The sequence below is a fragment of the Myotis lucifugus genome, unplaced genomic scaffold (genome assembly GCF_000147115.1).
Source record: "Myotis lucifugus unplaced genomic scaffold, Myoluc2.0 scaffold_138, whole genome shotgun sequence".
In the NCBI taxonomy this organism is placed as follows: domain Eukaryota; kingdom Metazoa; phylum Chordata; class Mammalia; order Chiroptera; family Vespertilionidae; genus Myotis; species Myotis lucifugus.
Genome location: NW_005871186.1, coordinates 2318149 through 2344519, shown reverse-complemented (window position 1 = coordinate 2344519; position 26371 = coordinate 2318149). Strand labels below are relative to the sequence as shown.

Sequence of the window (26371 nt, the reverse complement as noted above, 5' to 3'; positions counted from 1 at the left end):
AGCAGCCATTAAACATAATTATCCTTATCTAGGCTCCTTTAGAACTTTTCATTCTGGTACTAAAACGAATCTGGCTTAAGCACACACACACCCTTGTGCTCTCAACACAGTTCCACTTTGCATTTTTTTCAAGCCTTGAGAAATATCTTCAAATAAGAAAGAACTTTTCTTTCTCGAAATGACCCATGTATGCTTCTTAAAACTAAGGCAAACCACCAGAAGAGAGATAGACAGCACTCTTCCCTATCGTAAATGTCTAAATGAATGGGATTCATGCTGTGAGACGAGGAGACGAAGTCTGTAGTCCTCTGACAGCACAGACTATGGGTGCCAATGTGATGAGATGGTAGGAGAATGCTGTGAAAGAATAACCTTTTGCTTTCTCAATACTTTTTCCAGGCAAGTCCTTCCCAGAGTTATGGCAATTCCTAGCAACAATAATGCCAGCAGCTTCTTCTTCATACTGATGGATCTCCCAGGACTGGAGAGTGCTCACTGCTGGACAGCTATTCCTATCTGCCTTATCTATGGTCTCTCTTTGCTGGGCAACATCACCATAATGTACATTGTCAAGTCTGTGCACAGCCTTCACACACCCATGTACCTCTTCCTTTCCATGCTTTCAGTGGCTGACTTGGGCCTCTCAGTTTCTACGCTGCCTTCAATGCAGCGGTGTTTCTCTTAGGCCAGAGGAAGGTGGGAGCTGCAACCTGCTTTGCGCAACTCTTCTTCATTCACACTTTCTCAGTCATTGAGTCAGCTGTGCTGTTGGCCATGGCTTTTGACCGCTGTGTGGCTATCCGAGAGCCCTTACGCTATGCCACCATTCTCACAACCCAGCGCATTGGGGCCATTGGGTTGGCCATTGTGACCCGCAGTGCTGCCCTTCACCTGCCCCTGCCTGTACTCCTTGGAAGACTTCAGTTCCAGCCCATGAATGCTCTGTCTCATTCTTATTGTGTTCACCCTGATGTTGTAAGGCTGGCCAGGTCCAGCACTCTTGTGAACAGTGGCTTTGGGCTCTTCGTCATGCTTTCCACATTGGGGACAGATGCTGTACTCATTCTCCTCTCCTATGTGCTGATCTTGAAGACAGTGTTGAGCATCGCTTCCAACGCTGGGCGACTCAAAGCCTTCAACACCTGCATTTCCCATATCTGTGCTGTACTTCTCTTTTATACCCCACTAGTCAGCCTGTCCATGATCCATCGCTTTGGGAAAAAGAAACTACCAGCTCAGGTATATATGCTTCTCTCCTATCTGCACTTTCTTGTACCTCCAATGCTCAACCCAATTGTCTACAGTATAAAAACCAAAGAGATTCGGGTACGCGTTCTGAAGATGCTCCACCTGAAAAAGCTTTGAGCCCAAAGGACAAAATATTGGTTCTGATGGTCAGACTGCTGATTAATACATATCACATAGGAGGTAGAATGTACCTCTCCTCTGATCAATTACTTATTCAAAAACTAATGCCTGAATATATCATGGTGCTTCCCCAGCCATCAGAGCAGTACCTGTCCAAAGGGGAAAATGTTTCTTATTCTCTGGATGTCAGTGTCAGCCTGAGAGACCTTGGGTTAGGGGAAACTAACAGCCACTGGAGAGTGTATCAGTTACATGTAAAAGTAAACAGATTAGAAGAGTAGGATTTAATGACATTTAAGACCTCTTTCAACTAAAAACCTAGAATCCCACAAAACTAAGCTCAAAAGGGCCTTACTTGACTGTACTTTCTGAAAGTTTTGCAAGTATGTGAATCAAAATATGTTTTTCTTCTGACTTGCATATTAACTATACCTAGCCCTTTGAATAAAAGGAAAGCCCTGCTCCTCACTTTCTAATACATAAATGAGATACTCTGTGCCCTCAAAAACTACATCAAAATGCCATAGTTCTTGAATGGTAAATTCCATATATAAGTCAATTTTCCCTCCATACTTTTTTTAAAATATATTTTTTATTGATTTAAGAGAGGAAGAGAGAGATAGAAACATCAGTGATGAGAGAATCATTGAATGGCTGCCTCTAGCACGCCCCCTACTGGGGATTGAGCCTGCAACCCAGGCATGTGCCCTTGGCCGGAATCGAACCTGGGACCCCTCAGTCCGCAGACCAACACTCTATCCACTGAGCCAAACCAACTAAGGCTCCCTCCATACTTTAAATAATATTTTTTAAAGTCCATTTTTATGAGAACAGACTAGGTTTTCACAAACAAATAAAAGCTAGAGAAATTGATTTGTGTACTTTGTCATGGTCTTTCTTTCTGGATTAAAGCTTCAACTAATTTCTCTGATAGAATTGCTCTATTAAAAACATAACCAGTAATAGGTTAAGCAAGTACAGTATTTCACTTAAGTGCTAATATTTTATGTCAGATTGTATTATAAAGTTATTTACAATGTTATGAAGGGAAGGCGGAAAAAACATATTACCAACATTTTATTTCTGCCCTACATAGTCACTCATTTAGATTATATTTATTTACCTCTGCTGGGCCACCTCCTATTTAAAGTACACAGAAAACAGAATAGAATATTGCTTCCTTAGTATGAAAAGCTTAAATACTTCAGTGAAATAAGCTTTAAACATATAATTCTCCAATAAGTCTCCAGGTGCTTCCATGGCTGATAATACAGCTTAGAGGGAAGACACTAAGTTCGAGTCTACTTAACCAGTGAGGTTTCAAGAGATACTTCTTTAAAGTGTTGAGTTTTAAGTGGATACCAGCAAGATGAAATATTTAAGCATTGTCTGTTTTTCAATGTCTGGCCTATTTTATATATCTTGCCTAGAATTAGAGTTATTTGTTGGAATATGTTCTATATCCATTATAGATGGGGCCTCCCTATTTTCTTTCATTCATACTCAGGGGTGTAACAAATAAGTGCGCCCAGAACGAACAGGGTTTGGTTTTGTTTTCCATTTATATTGTGAAACAAAATAATTTTATAAATCATTATTTTTGTAGGACATGAGCTGCCTGCCTTGGTTTTCAATGCCATGGCTAAAATTGTGATTTCTATTTAACTACAGAGATATATCCTCAAAGTTGAAAGTCCTTCATTTCATTGAACTTTTATTATTTCTGTTGCAACAATAAAAAGGGTGTTTTGCTGCATTTATATGAACATAATAATAACAATAAAATTTATTAAGTATTTAATGTGTAATTTTTCAGGAATTATATATTTAAATATATTGAATAGCATCAACTCAGGTCTTTCATAATAATGAAGTACTAATAACTACTTTAGTATTGACAAGCTGTTATAAGTCTTTTAATGTAGTACCCCATTTAATTCTCACAATGATGTGCATTAGTTTTTTTCATGGTGCCCATTTCACTGATGGAGAAACTGAGTCAATGAGAAGTTAAAGAACATGCCCAAACATTCAGAGCTATTAAGTGACGGAGCTGAGATTCAAACCCACACATTTTCACTTCAGGGCCATTTGTTGTTAAACATATATCTATAATCTTCCAAGGGTAGTACTATTATATATTACAGACATTAAAAATGAGGCTCAAAGAGCTTGTGCAACTTATATAATTACCAGTGGAGACCATCTTCAACTCAGGTCTTTCTGATATTGAAGCTTGCACTCACAAACAGCCGATTACTTTTTAAACACAATATAAGGGTACTCAGTAACTGAGACAGACTTGGACAGGGCTAAAGGATTTCCAATCACAATGGGGTTTCTTTATAGCCCATTGCAAAACTTGTTTGGCAGTGACATGGTTAAAGGCAGTTGCTGCCCCAAAGCCCATGGTGCCTGTTATGTTCATCAAGGGATAATATCCAAGTATTGGCTGATTTGCTGTAAAATCACTCTTCATTGCAAATTCCCTTCCATTGTAACCTGGAGGAGGATGAGAAATGTTCTCAGCTCTTTTCTCCTTGTGGGTGAGTCAATAACATAGGGTTTAGAGAAGAAAGGGGTAAAGCCATTTGCCCCTTGTTAGTGCTCACTTAAAAATAGTGTTAATATGTTTTGAGTTAAGTACAGTATATTAAATATTTAGAGAAAGAAAAGGGGATCTTCAGATCTATTGGACGAGTTTCCTGAATTATTCCTCAATTGTGTTTGCATAATAGATAAAAACAATTAAATGGGCAATTATAATGGGCTGGTAACACATCACAAAATTTCTCCTTGCTTTAAATACAAATTGATAGAGGTGCACCTGAGGCTCTAGGCAAATGATTCTATTCCTCTCAAAGGTAAACAAGCTGAGATGAAAAGTTTGAGAAGCAGAATGATATAGGGAGTTGCTCATTTGTGAAGACAGTTTGAAAAGACTTCTTGCAAGATGGAAGGTAGCAGAAAGATGATGTAAATTGATAAACCCAGGTAATCAAGGTTAGTTGCAAATCTTTCAAAATCTTTAAAGAATAATCTTTGAGAAAACTCCTTGCATTTTGATCATAGTAAGTAACTTTAAGACAAATATTAACAAGTATTATTTACATTCTAAGTACTTTGCAGAATATTAGGAACTCTTCGAGTCTTTCATCCACTATCATATTTTATCATCAATTGCATTGATAAAATTGGTATGTTATGAAAATCAGTACAATTTACCCATTTTCAATATTCAGTGGATGGGGAAATTGAAATCAGCATGGTTTATGTGAGTATATGGATATAGTTCTAGAGGAGAATCCTTTGGGAACATGAAACCCACTCTCTTATTATTTCATATTACTATCATGGCAGAATATTGGCTCTTAATGCTGTTGATCTGAAATCCTAACGTGGTTGCCAAAGAAAGTAGACATCCGTGTTAGGAAATTCAGCATGGTGTCCCACTTTATTTGCTATGATGCCACAGGTTTACACCTGATGGAAATTCTTTTGACAAACCAAAATAAATAATTCTAATAAGGAAGTAGTTCATAGTGTATTCTTGAAATTTTGGAAAAATAGCTCTTGCTTAAGCCCAAATTTCGTCTAAGTATTTTATCCCAGTGTTTCTGTTCTGAAGTCAGGACCAAAAACAGATGCCTTGCCTTCTCAACTATATCCTTCTGCTTCTTCACACTAAATCCATTCACTCAACAAGTGTTTCTTAGAAATTGAAAAATCACACAATCACACATATACTCATGAAGCTTCCTCATCTAGACAGTCAACTTAGTGCAATATGTACAAAAACAATATTCTCCACATATATGAACATCTCAATGCCTTTTTTTATAGGTCCATTTTCTCAAATGATAGGTTAACTAAAGTCAGGAATTCTGACTCTGCTTACACTATGGATATTCACTGAAATTGATGGGTAAAGTGAGAAATCTTTCAGTTTGTTAAAGAAATGTGTTGTGTGTTTTTTTTCTCTAATTAAAATACAGATAGTGACAGTGTAGGGTGAATGTAGGATGGAGAATTCACAAAGAACATTCAGACAATTTGAATGCATGTTTCTTCCCAATCAATGTTTTGTTTTTTTTAACATTTCCTCAACTTATTTCACAGTTGCTCCATCAGTAACTGAATAAAAATCCATAAATTTGTATGTAGAAGAGACAATACAACTTGTCCAATTTCCTAAAGCATCAGAATTTAGCTAACTTACAGGTTACTTTATTAAAAATATTTTACTTTGTACGCTAAATTATAAGGGAAAAATAGTGTCTTTATTATAATTACCATATGCTTAGTGGTCTTTAATGATCTGCAGTAAGATCATTTGATAAATCCTAATGAAAGAATCTGTGCTTGTGAATGAGCGTCATTGGGGCCTCATCTCAGAGGTTAGCACCTTTTTTTAAAATTTTTATCTAAGAGTGTTCCTTTATTCTTAATTTATTACCTTTGCTTATCTTCTACTTTCTTCCTTTAATGGGCCTGCAACAGCATTGCTCACTTCTCCTTATAAAGCAGTACTATACCTTCCCATGTACTGCAGTGATTCTCAGATCTTTGTTTGGATTAGAATCACCTGGAGGGCTTGTTAAATTGTCAAATGCTGGGCTTTATCAAATAATTTGATAATTATTAAATTATCAAATATATTATATTTGATAACATAAAAAATTATCAAATTAAATTATTGAGAATATCCCCAACCCACCAGTCAGGTACAATGCAGTTTTCTTAAGTGACTGTGTTAGCTCTAGAGGTTGTCTTTGTTCTCAACTCTCTTATTTCTATCATGATTCCAGCTATAACAGATACCTATCTCCTAGTTAACTTTTGTGCTGATAACTTGAAATTTTTCCTGATTCATCTCTATACATTCCCTACCAGTCACTCACTCACTCACTCACTCACCCATGCACCTACAAATTTCTAACTGTTTTGCACCTTCTTGCTGTTTTGCTTTTTCTCCATTACCCCTCCTCACAAAGCTATAACTTAAACTTTCAATCTAAAATAACACCCCTTTCTCTTTCCACATTGTATTTTTTTACATATTTGAAATAATATAGACTCCTTATTTGGGGGATCTTATTGTTAATTTTTTAATAGTTCTATTATCAGAATCTAAGTGACTAGGACAGTTTAATTCTGAAAGGACTGAAGTAGAGAATAAGAGGAAAATCAGAAGTGTCCATTACATAGGAAATTTTTAAAAATAGAAATTCATGGGTGTTTATAGTTTGCTTTGATTTAAGGATAAAGCTTGTCTTGAGTCCGTTGGTTAATAGCTGACATTTATCTTAAGTTACAAACAACAATGTCCAGAATACAAAATCACTGGGTCAGAATTATTTGCAGTCTTGGACTCTCCTTTTATAATCCATGAGACTTTAGCAAAGTTATATACAGTACTTGAGCTCTTAACAATTAATCTGGAAAACTGATCCGACAACCTCTAAGGGTTTAGAGAATTTAAAATTACCTAAGTGAAAATGTTTTGTATACTCTTTGTAATACTTTAAGCAATAAAACAAAATTTTAAAAAAAAGAGCTTTACATGAAATACAATGGTAATGAATTACAACAGTAATGAATTACACTTGCCCATGTTTACCTGCAGAAATAGGTGACAGAATTCATTATTATGTGGACCTGTTCACAAAGAGAAGAATAATGGATTGCACTGCACAAGATATATGAAAGGAAAGATGACAAAATAAAGAAAAAAAATGTTTTCTATAAAAAAACACAAAACACCTCCAAATATATTATTAAATAAGATTCTTTAAAAATAAATTGTCCTTACTGTTGTTATTATTCCTTAATGTTCTGTATTTCTGGAAATTTCAAGAAATCTCCTTCCTCTGTTTTTTAATTAGGAAGGAAGATTTAAAGTTTTTAAATTGAATTGTCTTTATTGTGTTCTCAAAAACAAAAAGGAACAGAGAATTAAAAATGTATTAAATATAAGGGGGTAGCTGAGATGACAGGATATGAAAAGTGGCCAAAGTTCAAGGAAGACAGAAAATCTGTCAACAGTTCATTGTATTTCTCTAGACTAGAGACTACTTTACTCTCCAGTGCATCTAAGTACTGATTCATTGGCAAATACATGTCTTTTTTTCTAGTTTCTACATTCTCATCAGAATAATACTGAAGAGTAATCCATAGTTTCGAAATACCTGTTCAATATTCTGTAAGTTAAGAATCATTCTATTAAATGTTCCACATGACCAGGTACATTAGAGAATGAGTTGTATTTATATAAATGTCTAATTTATTTTTTTCTATAGCTTTTATTTTAAATTATATGTGTGATAAGAATTTGTATGTTTACACAGGTGGTTGAGATAAAAAGAGGGATTATTTTGTATTCTTTTAATTATGAAAGATACCTCTATGCAAAATTCTCAGATTCCCCATAATGCAGAAGCGCCTATTAAAAGGCATTTGAAGGAGAAACTTACAGGAAGTGAGAAACCTTGATTCTGGTTCCAGATCAGGCACACTAACTATATTGGAAGCTAGAGTCCATTTCCCAAAATTTATAATGTAGCCTGGGGAACAAATCTATCTTAGTCCCTTTCAAGATCTGTGTTTCAAACTCTCATTTGGGGTTAAATTGTGTTGAGTGGCTCCTGAGACAGAATTATATGTTTGCAAGATTTCTTTTAATGATTCAAATACATCTTTTTAAAAAGATTCCTTATGTATGAACTAGAAAAAATACTTGGGCAGATTATAAGGCCATGATTATCAGAATAACATTTTGGGGAATTAATGTCTTGGGTTATAGAACAGGTTTTGATAGAGAAACTCCTTTGGTTCTAGGCCCTGTGAATGCACATCTGATTGGAGTACTCCCCCTTCAGGTCATCATGTCAGACTCCAACTACACCAGCACCTCCTTCTTCCTAACAGGCCTCCCAGGCCTTGAAGCTGTGCACATCTGGCTCTCCATCCCTCTGTGTGCCATGTACGTGGCATCTCTGACAGGGAACAGCCTGATCCTGTGGGTGGTGAGGTCAGAGCCCTCCCTGCACCAGCCCATGTACTACTTTCTGTCCATGCTGGCGGTAACCGACCTGGGGCTATCTGCTTCCACACTGCCCTCCATGCTCACCATCTACATGCTGGGTCTCAGGGAGGTAGCCCTGGATGTATGCCTGGCCCAGCTCTTCTTCATCCACACTTTCTCCATCATGGAGTCTTCTGTGCTGCTGACCATGGCCTTTGACCGTGTTGTGGCCATCAGCAGCCCCCTGCGCTATGGCACCATCCTCACGAGTCCCCGCATTGCCAGCTTGGGCCTGGCCATCATGGTGCGCAGCATTGGTCTTCACATCCCAGCCCCCATCATGCTGAAGCAACTGCCTTACTGCCGCAATCGCCTGCTTTCCCACTCCTACTGCCTGCACCCCGATGTCATGAAGCTGGCCTGTGCTGACACCCACATCAACAGCGCCTATGGTCTCTTCGTAGTGCTCTCCACGCTGGGTGTGGACGCCGTGCTCATCGTCCTCTCCTACGGGCTGATCCTCCACACAGTGCTGTCCATTGCCTCCAAGACAGAGCGCCTCAAAGCCCTCAACACGTGTGTCTCCCACATCTGTTCTGTGCTGCTTTTCTACACACCTATGATTGGTCTGTCCATGATTCACAGGTTTGGGAGGTGGGCTTCCCCATGCAGTCGTGTACTACTCTCCTATCTTCACTTTCTCACACCTCCAGTGCTCAATCCTGTGGTTTACACCATTAAGACCAAGCAGATCCGATCAAGGATGCTACGCCTCTTCCGGTCAGATGGCGCTGGCATCAGAGACCCTCAAGATCATTAAGTCTTTTCTAGAAAGAAGGCAGGAGAAATTTTAATCTTAGTTGTTTAATGAGCCACTGAACTTACAATGAGTCCCATAGTCAAGAGAAAAACTAGAAATAGAGACTACCATCTTCCAGATGAAGTTATCATTCATGGGGAGAAGTAACCATATTCTCATTTACTAATTTTTTATTGAACAAAGCTTTGTTTAATACCTACCCTGTTGAACGTACTGTAGTAGACCTTGGAGATAGAAATATAACTAAGATACAACCTCTGTTTTAGAGGAAAGGTTCATATCATTTAAGGCTCAAGAAGGGAAATTCTATTCTAAATGAAAAAGGAATCTAAAGAATAACTAGGAACTTTACAAGTGTATAAAGATGTCCATAATGCTTTGCCTGAGAGTGTAGGAGAAAGAATTATTGGTAAATGGGGTGATGAATATTTCTGAAATACAATGATATTATGAGTATTTTTTTAAAAATCCCCACTCCATTAAATAAAATACTCATGAGAAAAGGTATTCTTTATCTCTTAACTATTACATTCCCTTTTCTGAATGTAACACTTTCCATTTATTGGGTATTTGGTATGCAATTGCTGAATAAAAGAATGAATTAATGAATGAAGTTACATTTTTTTAAATATATTTTATTGATTTTTTTTACGGAGAGGAAGGGAAAGGAATAGAGAGCTATAAACATCGATGAGAGAGAAACATCAATCAGCTGCCTCCTGCACACCTCCCACTGGGGATGTGCCCGCACCAAGGTATATGCCCTTGACTGGAATCGAACCTGGGACCCTTCAGCCCGCAGGCCGATGCTCTATTCACTGAGCCAAACCAGTTAGGGCTGAATGGGTTACATTTTTGAGAAAAACTTCTGGCAAGTTGAAATCTTCATGTAATTCTAGATATGTGAGAATCAGGCCTTTAGGATTTCTTAATTTCACTCCTATATTATTCCACCCCATTTTGCTGCCTTCTCTAATTTTAATTGAGAATTTTGTATTGTTTTATTTTATCTCCTTTAGGGTGTTATATACATACTAGAGGCTCGGTGCACAAAATTTGTGCACATTAAAAGGGAATTAATTAGAGGAAATATTTTAATATTACCATTTGCCCTTTCTCTATAATAGAAGTGTCAGAGATGAAAGAAAATTAGTAAAATGTATATGAAAATCTCCCTCCTGTCAGAGTCTGGGGCGCACCGCAGGACCCAGATTTAAGTCCCTACCCACCCGCATGCGCCTCAAAATCATGTGAGACCCAGACCCAGCTGGCCCACCCCCCCACCCCCATCCCCGGCCTCATGTCCCCCAGCCCGGCGCAAGGGCAGGAGGGCGCGATGACCATTTGCATATTAGCTCTTTATTATATAGGATATATATGTTTGTTTGTTTGTTTGTTTATTTATTTCTTTCTTTCTTTATTTATTTCTGGTTGGCCTTGAGTTTACATTGTACATTTAGAACTGGTCTTAATCTACTTTCAAATATATCTATACCACTCACCTGTAATTCAAGTATCTGATACACAAAGTATTCCCAATTCCTCCCTCTTTTCCCAAGTAATGTGATTTTCTTTCATTTATTCATGTGGAATAATCACCAGAACATTGTTTCTTTTATTGCTTTAGATAAAAGGGGTTTTTTTTAGATCAATTAAGATTTAAAGAAATAAGACAATATTTTACCTTTATTATTCCTTCTTTGACACTCTTCCTTTCCTAATGGAGAGCCAAAATTCTGACATATAATGTTCCTTTTATCTGAAGGACTTATTTCAACATTTCATTCTGGGCAGGTCAGCTAGCTTGAATGCTTGCATGAATTGCTTTTTTCCTTTTGTCTTTCTTTTTTTTGGTTTGATAAAATCTGCATCTGCCTATCTCCCTTAATTAAAATCTGAAGACTATTTTCACTGGATATGAAATTCTAGGTTGGTGATTCTTTTTCTTTAAATATTTAAAATATTTCATTTTAATCTCTTCTTCCTTGCCTTATGTCTAAGGAGGATTTTGCTATAATTCTGATTTTGTTCCTCTACTGGTAAATGTTCCCTCCACAAGAAAGGATTCTTTCAAGATTTTATTTGTCTTTGGTTTCTTCAGTTTAACAATTTGACTAGATGCATCTACTAGTATTTTGGTATTACTTCTTCTTGATGTTGAATGGGATTCCTGGATCTATAGTTTGGTTTCAATCATTAATTATGGAAGTTCTCAGCCATTATTGGTTCATATGTTTCATCTGATTTGTTTCTCTTTTTTTCTGGTAAATTACATATATATTACACCATTCCATATTGTTTCATAGTTCTTGGATGTGCTGTTCTGTGTGTTTAATTTTTTTCCTCTGCATTTCAGTTTGGAAAATTTCTATTAACTGACCTTCAAGTTGATTTATTCTTTATTATGTTTATTTTTTAGTCTACTGATGAGCTCATCAAAAGACACTGTTTATTTTTATTACAGTGTTGCTCTTGTTTTCATTTCTATCATGTCCTTTTGATTCTTAGAGTTTCTTTCTCTCTATTTACAATGTCCATCAGTTATTTTCACATTTTCTATTTACATTAGAGTCTTATCATATTTTTCATAGATACTTAATGTCTCCATTTGATAGTTACATATTATGAAGTATATCTTATTCTCTTTATAATAAATTACATTGTCTCTTTGAAGTATGTTTTTATTTTTCCTTTGTGATTTTTGTTCAAATTAAGGCATGTTTTATTGGGCAATAAGAAGTAGGCAAATGTTCTTTTAGCATGAGGATATTTGTTAATCTGATTAGAAGTTGGATTGTGTTTACTCTAGCTATAGATATGAGAAGATATTTTCTTGTTCTGTACTCCCCTCTTGTACTTTTCCTTAGGAAAAAAAATCTGAATTTTTCAGCTCTTTTAGTTCAACTTTAGTTGAAAAGTAATTTATTATTTATTATATTGGAACCCTGTTAGATTGCTGCTAAGGCATGACATGTGGAGTAGAGAAGCATACAATAATGTTCTAATTTAAATCTTAGAAGGGCCTGAGATGTTACTGGGTCTGTTTCTCAGAGCTCTGGCCTTCACAAGGATTTCTACAGAGGTCTTCCTTCCCCCCCCCCCCCCCAGCCTTCTCTTTCTTTCTTTCTTTCTCTGACTACAGCAAGCTCAATGTATTGAATCAGGAACTCTTTTCCCACTTAGATAAGACAGGAAGATTGAGGAAGCTGGATATAAGAGGAACTTCATTCCTCCAGTATGGATAAAGTTCTGAAAGTCTTTTCCCTTAACACATTAGTTTATTATGGAGAGACCTCTGGTGATATTTCACAATAGTTACCCTTTTAATCCTTTGCCTGAGTCACAAATGCATCTTTCTTTGTTTCCCATTTATAACATATATAAATTTATAGAGCATAGAGATATTGTGGATGGCCTGGGAATGGTTCTACTACCTCAGAATTTTGGCTGCAAGTATTAAAATATAGTTAAAACAAAAGTAACACATAATTATTTTAATTATATAAGGACAGACCATGAATGACAAGAACAGGGATGCAGCCCAAATTCTTAAGTAACAGAATGTTGTTTCAGGAAAGAAATCAGGAATGAAATTAAACCAAATCCTTCTCTCCCACCCCCATCCCTCCTCAACACACACACACACACACACACACACACACACACACACGATATATGCACTCCAGGGCACATAGTTTTCTGTATTTTTTTTCTCTTCATATTTTTATGCCTATTTTACTTTATCATATCCCTGTATACTTAATGGTGTCCAAATGAGATAGAATATCCCATTCATACTAAAGGAAGTCTGCTTTGACCAAAAGTGTGCATGTGCATGAGGGTAATGACTCCCATGATTATTCTCTTATTTGTTAATTCTTTCATTTAGGACATTAATGGCACTTTTTAGAAGGAATAAATTCATTCAATATTATCAAAACCCATTAACTTATTCTCTGACTTGTTACAGGGCTGACTATACTATAGATAGTGGCTATAGAATGGAATCCAATTCTACTAAATTGAGAAAGATTTAAAAATAGAAACTGAAAATCTCCCCTTGATGATATGGGAAATGGGATAGATCACTGAACACCAGCTGTAATTGTTCAAAGTATTTCAAGACATAACTTCCTTAAGTAATTCAATTTAAGGTGAATTTTGAATAGACATTTTTCCAAAGAAGGCATATAAATTACCACTAAGTATATGAAAACGTGTTGAACATTACTAAACATCAGAGGAATTCAAATCAAAATCACAATTAGATATCATCTCACACATATTAGGATGGCTATTAGAAAAAAATAAGTATTGACAAGGATGTGGGGGAAAGGATACCCTTAGGTACTGTTGATGGGAATGAAAATCAGTGACTACATTATGGAAAACAGTATGGTTACTACTCAAAAATTAAAAATAGAACTATCATATGATCCAGCAATCCTACTTCTGGGAAAATAGTCCCAGAAATTAAAATTAATATCTCAAGGAGATATCTGCACTCCTACATTCACTGCAGTATACTAACCAAGACATGGAAAAGTATATATGTCCATCAATGAACAAATAGACAAGGAAGCTGTGGGATATGCATACAATGAAATATTATTAATCCATATAAAGAAGGAAATCCTGCCATTTGGGACAACATGGATAAATCTGGACATTACACAAGACACAGAAGAAAAAATACTATATGATGCCACTTAAAGGAAGGTTGAGACTTCTTAGCATGGCACATAAAGTTCTCTCTCATATTTCTATTATTCATTGTTGCTTTAATTGATTTCCAGTAACACAAAAACATTCCTAGTCTTGCTGTTTCCAGTATTCATGCTTTAGTTTATCCTGGCTCACTGCCTGAAAAGCCCTTCTTAGCCCCATACATTTGTTCTAATACCCAGATCATAGTGTTGTGCCTAATGTTAGTTCTGTCTAAGGCAGCGGTTCTCAACCTGTGGGTCGCGACCCCTTTGGGTGTTGAATGACCCTTTCACAGGGGTCGCCTAAGACCATCGGAAAACACATATATAATTACATATTGTTTTTGTGATTAATCACTATGCTTTAATTATGTTCAATTTGTAACAATGAAATTGTTGGTCACCACAACATGAGGAACTGTATTAAAGGGTCGCGGCATTAGGAAGGTTGAGAACCACTGATCTAAGATATAATAATATCAAATTACTATCATATACATAATATAACCAATATAATATTATATACCAACTACACTTAAATAAACATTTGTTTAAAATCATAGTGGGGCAATTATTCTGCTGTTTGAATCTCTAATCATTGGCCAGTCACCAAATAAGGAAAAATCACAAAAATGAAAGAAAAAAAAAATCTATGTTAATTTTCCACTAGTTGGAAGCCAAACTTCTAACGACTTATTCATCCTGAATGCAACTTAGTACTTATCAGTGTATGAAATAATTATTTTGAGAATGAAATATGTATTTTCTTCTATTATTGCCATCATTAAAAATAATGGTAACTTTTTCAAAGTTGGAAAAACTTGCTCTTTGACTTCCTTACAACCAATTACAAGCAGTAGTTTAGAATATTATAGCAAGAGATGTAGGCTAAACCTAGCTATCTGATAGCTATGATAATTTCAAAAAACACAATGATAATTTTTAAACAATAAAAGTAAAAGTGGAACTGTCAAATAGCCAGGTGGTCCCATACTCTTCAATAGACTCTGGGATATCATTAACAACTAAAAAAGTAGTATGCAATAACTGCTAATGTTCCCCAACTCTTTAAATGAAGTATAAACTTAAAGTAATACATTTTATAACATATTACAGAAGATATTCACACTAAATGTTTAATATAATAAAAATATTTATTACCTCAAAATAGCCACCTTTTTATTCAATAGTTCACACTAAGAAACATGTCTTGAAAAATATCATAAAGATATAAGAAGGGACATTTTCATTTGTATGAATCCTAGAGAAACATTCATTTATTCCTTCAACAACTATTTGAAAGTATGCTCAATTCTGGAGGCAGAGAGTTAAACAAAATGGGCATCCAAAAGAGATATGCCCAACCTCCTGAACATTGTGGCTCATGGGTCGAGCAGGCTTTAAAAAAAATCAAACTTTAAAAAGTCAAATAGAATAAAGTGGGTTGTTTATAGATGTGTTAAAGGTTTAAGTTTTATTCAACTGAAAAAGAGATATATGAAAAATGAGAACTTTGCCAAACAGGTGAGAGGAAAAGACTTTCTTTTAAAGAAAAGAATAATAAGGACTTAGTCCAATGACAGCTTTAGGAATTGAAGAAACTAACTAGCATTTAAAATGGGTAGAGTTGAGGATACAAATAGAATTAAGAGGGATAGACACTAGAGAGGTGGTAGAATTCTAGGCATTATTCTGGGACAAAAATTAAACTTTTGAAGGGTTTTATGTGGTAAAATTATATGGAAAATTGATATTAAATAATAAACATAATTTGATTGTTGGGTTTCAGTTATCATGGTTTAGCATTAAAACCAGGAGAACATTGTGCTAAGTGAAATAAGCCATTCAGAGGAACACAAGTACCATATGATTTCATTCAGATGTAGAGTCTAATGAACAAAGTGAACTAATAAGCAAAATGGTAACAAACTTATAGATAGAGAGCAGGCTGACAGATGTCAGGGGTAGGGGTAGGTGGGGGTTGGAGAAATTGAGATAAATAAATAAATAAATAAATAAATAAATCTATACTAATAATAGCCTAGGGCTGTCATGACCTAAACGACCAGAAGGATGAATGGTCACCAGGAAAGTGCATGGAGTAACTCTCGGTCCCTCCCCTGCAGCCCACAGGCTCCTATCACAGCAAGGCTGGTGGCCGGAGGCCTGGTGGGGCAGCAGGGGTGGATGGGCAGGGTGAGGTGGATGCAGGGGCCAGGGCAGAGGCCTAATAACCTCGCCGCTGCCGCAGCAGCTATCAGAACCCAGATAGGCCGAGAGAGAGAGAGAGAGAGAGAGAGAGAGAGAGAGAGAGACATGAGCCTGATCCGCAGCCACCACAGCTGCTGGCGAGGCCAAGTGAGAGAGAGAGGCAGGGCCTGATCAGCAGCTACTGCGGAGGCTGTAGATCAGGCCCAGAGAGAGGCCTGGAGACACTGACTGGAATAGAAACCAACCAATCAGAACCCAATCTGGGTGAACTGCAAAGGCAGAACCTAAGATGGGGGCTGAGGAGGGGTTTTAAGGACAACAGCTGTTTGGTGTAAGGTGTAAGAAAGTGGTTCAATTTTTTAATAACCAGTTTGGCAGTATAGTGCATATGGCTGGCTATTAGTCCAGATATAGAGATTATGTCTTTTTGTCTGCAAAGGGCATCTCCTCCTGCTGAAAAAGGCTTCCCCCTCCCCCATTTAAGCAATCCTATCCTATGTAATCTATCTATATTAATAAAAGGGTAATATCCTAATTAGACCGGGTTGATCGGCCATCTTCTGGATGTCTGACTTCCTTCCGGACAAAGCCATGGTGGTGGGGGCTGAGGCAGAGGCAATTAGGAGTGATCAGGCTGGCAGAGGAAGACAGTTGGGGGCAACATCAGGCTGGCAGGGGGTTAGGGGCAATCAGGCCAGCAGGGAAGGGCAGTTGGGGGTGAGATCAGGCCGGGAGGGGAAGGAAGTTGAGGGCAATCAGGCCAGCAGGGGAGCAGTTAGGGGTGATCAGGCAGGCAGGCAGAGGTGGTAATGGGGCAATCAGGCAGAGAGGCAGTTGAACAGTTAGGAGCCAGCAGTCCCAGATTGCGAGAGGGATGTCCGACTGCTGGTGGGGATCAAGCCTAAACCAGCAGTCAGACATCCCCCAAGAGGTCCCAGATTGGAGAGGGTGCAGGCTGGGCTGAGAGAACACCCCCCCTCTCCTGTGCCCAAATTTCATGCACCAGGCCTCTAGTAAATTAATTAATTAATTAATTTAGAATCACTTGAGGTGTTATAAATGCAGGTTCCTGGAACTCATCTCCAGAAGATTCTAATTCAACCACTTGGGGGCAGGGCCTGGGAATCTATTTTAAAAGCTTCCTGATGTGCAGGCAAGGATGGGAGCCTTTGCATGAAGTATCTGCTGAAGTAGCAGATATGAAGCCCTCTGAACATGTGAAAAAGCATGTTTGTTCCAGGAATTTTCACTCCATGTAGAGATCATGACCACAGCAGCCTCACTGATGATCCAGCATTGTGTTTTAAACAAAAATTGTTTTGTTTCTTTTCATCACAAGAAACCACATAAGAAATATCTACTTAAACTGGTAAAAACGTACTAACTTACCTTTAAAAGTACTTTAAAATTTTTTTTAGATTAAAAAAAAGTCTTTATTGTTGAGAGTATTACAGATGCCCCCCCCCCTTTTCTGCCCATTTCGCTCCCCCCCACCCCGCCCCAGATCCCACCCTGCCCCAGGCCTTCACAACCCTATTGTCTGTGTCCATGGGTAATGTATGTATGTATATAAGTTCTTTGGTTCATATCTTCTCCCCTCCATGCCTTGTACCATCCTTGTATAATGTACATAACTTTGCAAAGTAAAACTTGTAAAGCCTTTCTCTCCATTTCTCAACCCAACCCTCTAGACAAAACTACCACTAGTAACAGGAGTGCAGAACACTTCCTAAGCATTTATGTAGAGAATTTAATTTTTAAAAGGCCCATACAAGTTCTATAATTCAAGATTTTAGTTCATTTACTAGAAAATATGTTTGATTTCCTGGAGATTAAAAAAAAATCACTTTTTTTTTCTATAGAAATAAAGAGGACCCATGACAAGAATAGGTCATTCGGGAACATAAAGATTAGTAGACAATGAAAAAATGAGATGACATTGAACTACAGAGAAATTATAGAGGAGAGAGAGTTTATTCTCATAGAAAAAGCCCAGTAATGGACAAAAAAAGAGGATGGTAATTTGTTCAAATATTTTCAGTGTAGTTCTTGTGGTGGAAAAAAAAAAACACAACTATCCTGAGTTGTAATATTGTGGATTCCCTAGATCATTTCCCACCACCTTTCCATTCAAGTCTTTTTTTTTATGCCATTCCTCAAATCAGGTACTTAATATTCTAATTTTGGCATTTAGCTAAATTATTACAAGTCTTTTAAAATGTTCGTTGTTGCCAGAACCGGTTTGGCTCAGTGGATAGAGCGTCGGCCTGCGGACTGAAAGGTCCCAGGTTCGATTCCGGTCAAGGGCATCTACCTGGGTTGCGGGCACATCCCCAGTGGGAAGTGTGCAGGAGGCAGCTGATCGATGTTCCTCTCTCATCGATGTTTCTAACTCTCTATCTCTCTCCCTTCCTCTCTGTAAAAAATCAATAAAATATATTTTAAAAAGCCATAATAAAAAATAAATAAATAAAATGTTCATTATTACTGTATTATTTTCAATGTTAGAATATTTTTATCTATTTACTTGTATATTTATATTTTATTATATTCCATACTTGATTGTAAGTTTCAAAAGAACAGAGACATTATAAACTCTTCAATGTTTCTATGCAGGTATTGTACACAGGGCTTATGAATAAATAAGTGACTACATAAATGAATAAGCAACCCCCCAAATATCTTCCATTGAGATAAATTTTATTTATATAATTTAGGTTGATGATGTATATGTTGTACTTGTAGATATCATAGATATAGAGGGTTGAAGATAGATTGTGACTCTTGCAATCATATTTTGCTGTTGTTAGGACCTCGGGCCTGCTCTATTAGAAAAGTTTTCTATCCTCACTGCAGGAAAATCTTCCCAGGAGAATGCTGTACTTGCATCATCCATTACAAGGGAATAGTGGTCTCCCAGGAGCCTGAGTTCACCTGGCTCATAAAGCTCTTCACTCCTCATAACTCTGAGCTTCTGACTCCCTGTACCATAAGGACTGGTAAGGAAGAAAGCATTCATGAGGCTGACTTAGGAGCTGCGGAGCAGCAACCCTAAGCTGTCACTGTCACCTGCTATGTGTGATGACAGTGGCTCAGAGAGACTAAAAGTGAATGAAGTTAAGCAACTTCAGGACATTGACTTGCTTCTGTAACCTCTGAGGCCGAATACTGAAGAGATTCCCTGTGAAATCATCTTGTGCTGTAGCTTATTCCAATGAGTTGAGTGACCCTGGATTTCTACAGTTAGCTTTGCCTGTGCTGTACTCTGAGGGCCTGTGTTATCTGACTATTCTCAATGACAGCAGATGGTTGAAACAAAGCTGTGATTAAATACTTTTCTTATCCTGAAAATTACCTTCAAATAATCATGTCTGCTTCTACTACCAATTCCTCTGTATTCATTCTTACAGGGTTCCCTGGCCTGGACCAGTACTATCTCTGGTTTTCAATTCCCTTCTCCTCCATCTATGCTATGGTTTTCATGGGAAACTGCCTGGTGCTACATGTGATTCGGACCGAACCGAGCCTGCATGAGCCCATGTTCTACTTCCTGGCCTTGCTGGCCCTCACTGACCTGTGCATGGGGCTGTCCACAGTGCACACGGTGCTGGGGATCCTGTGGGGGCTCAGCCAGGAAGTCAGCCTGGATGCCTGCATTGCACAGACTTATTTTATCCATGGTCTCTCCTGCACAGAGTCCGGAGTCCTTCTTGCCATGGCTTTTGATCGCTTTACTGCCATCTGCAATCCTCTGAGATACAGATCCATCCTGACTAATAGTAGAGTCATTCATTTCATGGTGACCATTGTGCTGAGAAGCGCTGTGTCCATTCTTCCTGTCATTCGTCTGAAGTTCTTCCATTACTGCCGCCCTCATGTCCTCTCCCACTCTTTCTGCTTGCACCAGGACCTGCTCAGGCTGGCCTGTTCTGACATCCGCTTCAACAGCTTCTATGCCCTGGCTCTGGTGATCTGTACCCTGCTGTTGGATGCTGTCCTTATTCTCATCTCCTATGTTTTCATCTTGTATACAGTGTTGGCAATTGCATCTCAGGAAGAGAGGTTCAAGTCTTTGCAGACCTGTGTTTCCCACCTCTGTGCTGTCCTGGTTTTCTATATTCCCATCATTGGTCTCACCATGGTGCACCGCTTTGGGAAGCACCTCTCGCCTTTGGTTCATGTTCTTATGGGCAACATTTATATTCTCTTTCCACCCCTGATGAATCCAATCATCTACAGTGTCAAGACCCAGCAGATTCGAAGCAGGATGAAGAAGTGGTTTTCTTTGAAAATGTAGGGAAACCTTTGAATTTTATTCAGTAAAATGTTTTTTTTGCCCTTCATTGATTAATGTGTCCATATCCCCCTATTTCCCCCCACCCCCCTCCCAATCTTGCCCTCACCCTTACCCTCTGTTGTCTGCATCCATTGCTTATGCTTTTATGCATGCATACAAGTCCTTTGGTTGATCTCTCTCCCTTACCCCCACCCTCCCTATCCAGTAAAATGTTTTACGATAAAAAGCAATAATGCTAGTTCCCATATGTTCAATAACTTATAATTTGTATAATATTTTCTAAAAAGTTCTGTTCTTTTATGAGGACTAGAATATTTAAAAAAACGTAAGTGCCAATGGGAGAGAGGTGGTAGAACTAAGTTTTCCTAATACACAATCCAGAAAAGATTTCTGAAAACTTGCTGGAGGATAATCATAGCAATTATGGACATGACAATAAGTGTCTTTACATTTTGTTGACATTTTCTTTCAGCATGGTTGTCATATGAAAATTGTGTTACCCTTAGTTTGACAATATTTTTATTTAAAACTAGACACATTTCTGTTTAAGATTTTGGAAGCATGTTTATATTTTAGACTTTTTAAAAATGGTGTTCATATCAAAATATATGTGCATTCCTAGAGGTGAGTTGATGCTGAACTGTGATGCTGACACTTCCCTCTCCTATGTTCCTTTCTTCCATTAATGACTTAGTGCAAGTCCATTAAAGGGATTTTGAAATGCAAAGATTTATGATTTCTCTATTTCAAAGATATTTCTCTTTAATTCTTTCTACACTCTGAAGATATATCTTATTGCATATAACTTTTTCATTTAAATTTTTTTTAATTTATCTTTATTGCTGAAAGTATTACAGATGTACCCCTTTGTTGTTGTTGTTGTTTTGTTCCATTGACCCTTTCCACCCTACACTTGCATGTATATTTGCATGTCCATGGGCTATGCATATATGCATATAAATTCCCTGCTTTACCCCCCCCCATCCCAGAGTATTATGCTAACAAATATAAACCAGACAAAGGTAAGTATCACATGGTGTCATTTTACATTTTTATACATATTTTATCATTATAATTTCTTCATGCCATTTAAAGTTCATAAAATCTTCAGAAAAATATTTTAGAAGTGATTGCAAAAGCACAATTGAGAATTAATGGTGACCTCTCTTAGAGTAATGGTTGTGAAAATAAAAATATAACAGAGATGAATGATATTGTGGACAAAAGGGGGCCACATGTTAACCTGACTAACTCAGGGATAATCTGTGTGGTAGCCTTGCAAACTCAAAAGACCTAAAGTAACCATAAAGGATGGTCTGAAATGAAAACCTTGAATTAAAAAGCAGTTTATAGTGGGTAGCCATGTCCTAGGTTAGTATCTTCCCTGACAAAGATCAACTTTGATCTTCACTAAACATATTTTTGGCATCTAAGATAACATACCTGCTGAATGTCAGGGTAACTTGTAATTTCCCTTTTTCCGGACCCTTCAGGGCACAATCAATGTACCAGGGCACCAGGAACAGAGACCACAAATTCCCTCATTGTTATTGTTAATTGTTGACTGTTTACTATCCTGCACCCACCTAATTTAAAAAAGTATGTGTCTATCATTTTACTTTTATCCAATCCCAGAGGTCCCCTCCCCTTTGCTTTTTCTGCTTCCTTAATCTATCACCAATGGAGTTAATGTAACCCACTCACATCTCCTCTTTTGATTGTAATCTATAAAAAAAGGTAAAAAAACAAACAAACAAACAAAAAACGCCATCTAGGGAGCACTATCTCAATACTTTGAGATTCTGCTTTCTGGCAATTATTGACTCAAATAAACTCACAAAAATACACCACAGGTTTGAATGCGGAGTTTTTTTTATGTTAACAACACTTATAATATATAAGCAAATTTTAATAAATGATTGTGGGTTGGTTTCATAGTTGATGCTTAGGTGTCTGATGTAAAACCACGTTGATGGTATGTCATTCAATGAGATAGTGACAGAGAATTACTATTGTTTATAAAAGGGGATAGTGAAAGCCACTTTGAATGCATAAAATTTGAGGTGTCTGCGGAACATTTATAAAAATCTATTTAAATTCTTAAGTACTCCCAGTGTTTCAGATGCAGTATTAGACACTACTAAGGTACAGGAAAACAGTAGAGAGCAGAAAGAGGACTTTGCCTTCATTATAACAGGTGATACAGACAAAAATTATTAAGGATACATCTACATTTACAATTATGATAAATGCTATTATTAAGAAATGAAGGGTAGCCCAGCCGCAGTGGCCCAGTGGTTGAGCATCAACCTATGAACCAGAGAGTTGCAGTTTGATTCCTGGTCAGAGCACATGCCTGGGTATGGCCTCGATCTCCAGTGGGTTTCAGGAGGCAGCCAACCAATGATTGTCTCTCATCAATGATCTTTCTATCTCTCTCTCCCTTCCTCTCTGAAATCAATAAAAACATATTTTTAAGAAATTCTAATAAAAAACTCTGAGCAAGGAGAATATGAATAATGACTTCCCTAAGCAAGTGGTATGTAATTGAGGTCTAAAGATAGAGGGATAAGTAACCTAAGGAATATAAAACAGAAGGAAATTTTAGAGAAACAATAGGAAAATAAAAGTTGAGAACATATGGACCATCTGAAAAACAAATGAAAGGTGACTATGAAACTTCAAGTATAAATGTTGAAAATTAAACAGAAAGAGGGTTATGAAAGATGAGATTTTACTTTAGTTTTAATTCTTAGAACAACATGCAACTACTAATGAATTGAAATTAGAATGATGAAATGATCAAACATGTATGTAAGAACATCTGTCCCTTTATTGAATAGATGAGAAAGAGTAGAGTTGCCAAAAAAAAAAAAAGATAAGAGTCTTAATAAAAGGATATAGTAATAGTTGAGTAGAGAATTGTATCTCTTTTATCCTAACTAGCATTTCAGAAAAGGCGAGGTTTTAAGGTAATTCTTATTCTAGATTTTATTTTCTCTTCAAATCTGTATAATTAAACCATGTTCTGTGGAAGGCTGCTTTCTTTTGTGGGCTTTGGTTTAAGATACCCTTCTAAAGATGTAAATTTCTCTGCAATTCACCAGATTTCTAAAATGAGCCATGGATGCTCTTTGTGACTGGCCCTGAGTACTGTTTGGAGCTATCAGTGATCCACAGCTTGTAGGTTGCTGGTTGCCTTTGGAAAGGACCAAGATGTGTGTCAGGTCTGGTTTTCCTAGCCCAGGGTCCAGAAGATCAGGGAGACTCAGAGCCTCCAGAGATCTGCCTCTGCCTGCAAGCTGATTGTTATTCTCAGTCTTAAATATTTTAGCCTGAGCAGACTCCACAGGATGAAGGGAGAGGTTTTTCAACAGGGTGGTGCAATTGCTTCCCCCAGGCAAAAGCTGCCTGTATGTTAAAGTTCTCCTGGAGAAAGATGTCCAGGAGAGCTGCCTTCCAAAATCTAACCCCAGAACCCCCAACCCTGGATAGATCCAGAGACACAGAAACATGGAACAGGCTGTAGAATCTCAGAGGGAAGGCAGGGTTGGGTCGGTGGGTGGGTGGGAAGGGATCAACCAAGAGCTTGTATACATATATGCACAGCCCATAGACAGAGACAATAGTGTGGTGAAGGCCTGGGGCAGAGGGGAAGGGGGGAAGGGGTCAATGTGGAAAAGGGGGGCACATAATACTTTCAACAATAAAGATTTTAAAAATAAGTAAATAAATATTAAAACGAGCAATGGAGATGTTAAATGAAAGTCACTTCCTGCACCCATGTACCTTTTTCTTTCCATGTTGAACAGTTAGTGACTTGGGATTCTGTGCTGCCATTCTGATCACCTTGCTCAGACTTTTCTTATTCAATGTCTGTGAGGTAGACTTTGATGCCTGCCTCATCCAGATGTTCTTCTTCCATGTTTTTTTCTCAACAGTGTCAGCCACTCAGGTACACCACTGTTTTGAGGAATTTCACCATTGCTAGGTGCCTGGGGCTATTGCTATGGGCTGTGGCTGTCATTTATAGGACCCTTTCTAATTTAGTGAATGAGGTTTTGGAAGTCTAATGTGTTATCCCACTCATACTGCTCACATACCCAGATATCACTGAGCTCTTCTGTTGTGACCACCACATCACAAGCATCTATGGCCTCATCACCATTCTCATCACCTTCAGAGATGATTGTGTACTCATTTTCCTCTCTTATTTGAAGATTCTGTCACTGTGCTAAGCATTGCCTCTGTGAAGAATAGTTCGAGGCCCTTAACACTTGTATTTTCACATCTGAGCTGTGTTGCTGTTTTATGCTCCTATGCTGGGGATATCCATTATGCATCATTTTGGGACACATGTTCCACCCATGGTGCACATTATCATGGGCTATGTATACCTATTATCCCTCCTGTTCTCAAGCCTCTTTTATGCACTGTTAAAGTCCAGGAGATAGGCATCTGTACTTTGGGTGATCTACTGAAATTATAGTCGAGAGAAATTTAGGGTCATTTATAGATTTCTGTAATAATTCCTATGAAATTAATTTCTAACTGGAGCAAATGATTATATATATATATATATATATATATATATATATATATGAAATATTCCTGTGTTTACAATCCTCATGCACTTGTTTGTCTTTCCCACTATTCTAGAATTTTTTGAACAATATCTTATGACCTTTTATCTACCACAAGTAACTAAACTAAGATAGGTAATAAATAATTGTACAAATAAAGAGTGCATTCTCAATAATCTATATCAGGGGTCTTCAAACTTTTTAAACAGGGAGCCAGTTCACTGTCCCTCAGACCGTTGGAGGGCCAGACTATAGTTTAAAAAAAAACTATGAACAAATTCCTATGCACACTGCACATATCTTATTTTGAAGTAAAAAAACAAAATGGGAACAAATACAATATTTGTATTTGCATGTGGCCCGCAGGCCGTAGTTTAAGGACCCCTGACAGGAAGCCCCAATATTCATGGAAATCAGTGGTTTGTTAAAATATCAGTGATTTGTTAAAAACATAAGACATTCCATGATTTTTCACAACCTATCCTTGAAATTATGTTTAGTTTTCTCAGCTTTCATTTATGAGAGTTTTATCTTGCTTAGTATGACTTTAAAAGTATATTATTCTACTTTACCATGTATATAACCTAACTTCTTTGAATCCATTGACAAGTACACAGTAAAACTTAGATAACAAAGCAGAAAATTACAGAATAGATTGAAATCACCATTAACTAGTATTTTGATATGCCAAATAGTACTCTTTGTCTCACAATTTTACTTGCTGATCAGGATTTTGCTGCGTTATGAAATTACCAAGTATATAACTAAACTTAAATAAGCTAGTCTATTAACTCTTAGTAGCTGTTGGAAAGTGTGTTGCTAAGAATATTCAATAGAGGAATGATACATTTTATTTGAACAGAACCCATTTTAAATATTTTTGCCTCCAAGCAGTCATTAAAATAGCATAAAAATAAAGAAATGTCAGTGCTTTTGGTAGGTTCATGCCCTGCCAAGAATGGGAAAGAAATACTTCATGACTAGTACATCAACCTCTCAAAGGCTACATGGGACCTTACATATTCCTTGCTCCCACATTTTGCTGTTTGACTATGGCTTTTTTATACCTATTAAATGAAAAAACAAACAAAAGAAAAGTTTTCAAAATATTACTTTTACAAAGCAAAGTTTTCTAGACATGCATGAGAAATTCATAATATTTCTAAAAGGTTGAATGACAAAGTAGGAGCTTGGAAGTTTCACACATTATCTCACCTGTGCCTCTGACCACTCTATTGCCAGCCTACCACACCCTAGTCTAGATTCTCTGAAAAACATGTGAACACTTTTTGCAGTTGTTATTTTTAGTTCCTTATTTATCTTTCTCATCTTTATTTTTGGAACTTGGTGCCCTTATGTTTC

General features: G+C 37.2%; 3 protein-coding genes across 3 annotated transcripts; all 3 read left to right on the top strand.

Annotated features, from left to right (window-relative positions):
* Positions 1 to 418: 418 nt before the first annotated feature.
* On the top strand, positions 419 to 1365 carry LOC102433476 (olfactory receptor 51G2-like). The gene is given in 2 exon segments (XM_014460685.1): positions 419 to 665; positions 668 to 1365. Coding segments are annotated over 2 exon segments (945 nt in total).
* A 6887-nt stretch (positions 1366 to 8252) lies between these two features.
* Positions 8253 to 9212, top strand: LOC102433166 (olfactory receptor 51G2-like). Its single transcript, XM_006094613.1, has one exon. It carries the CDS (start codon positions 8253 to 8255, stop codon positions 9210 to 9212), a length of 960 nt encoding a protein of 319 aa, XP_006094675.1.
* Positions 9213 to 19496: 10284 nt separating this feature from the next.
* LOC102432855 (olfactory receptor 51V1-like) lies at positions 19497 to 20426 on the top strand. The gene has a single exon (XM_006094612.1). The coding sequence runs from the start codon at positions 19497 to 19499 to the stop codon at positions 20424 to 20426; it is 930 nt and encodes a 309-aa protein (XP_006094674.1).
* The last annotated feature ends 5945 nt before the right edge of the window (positions 20427 to 26371 follow it).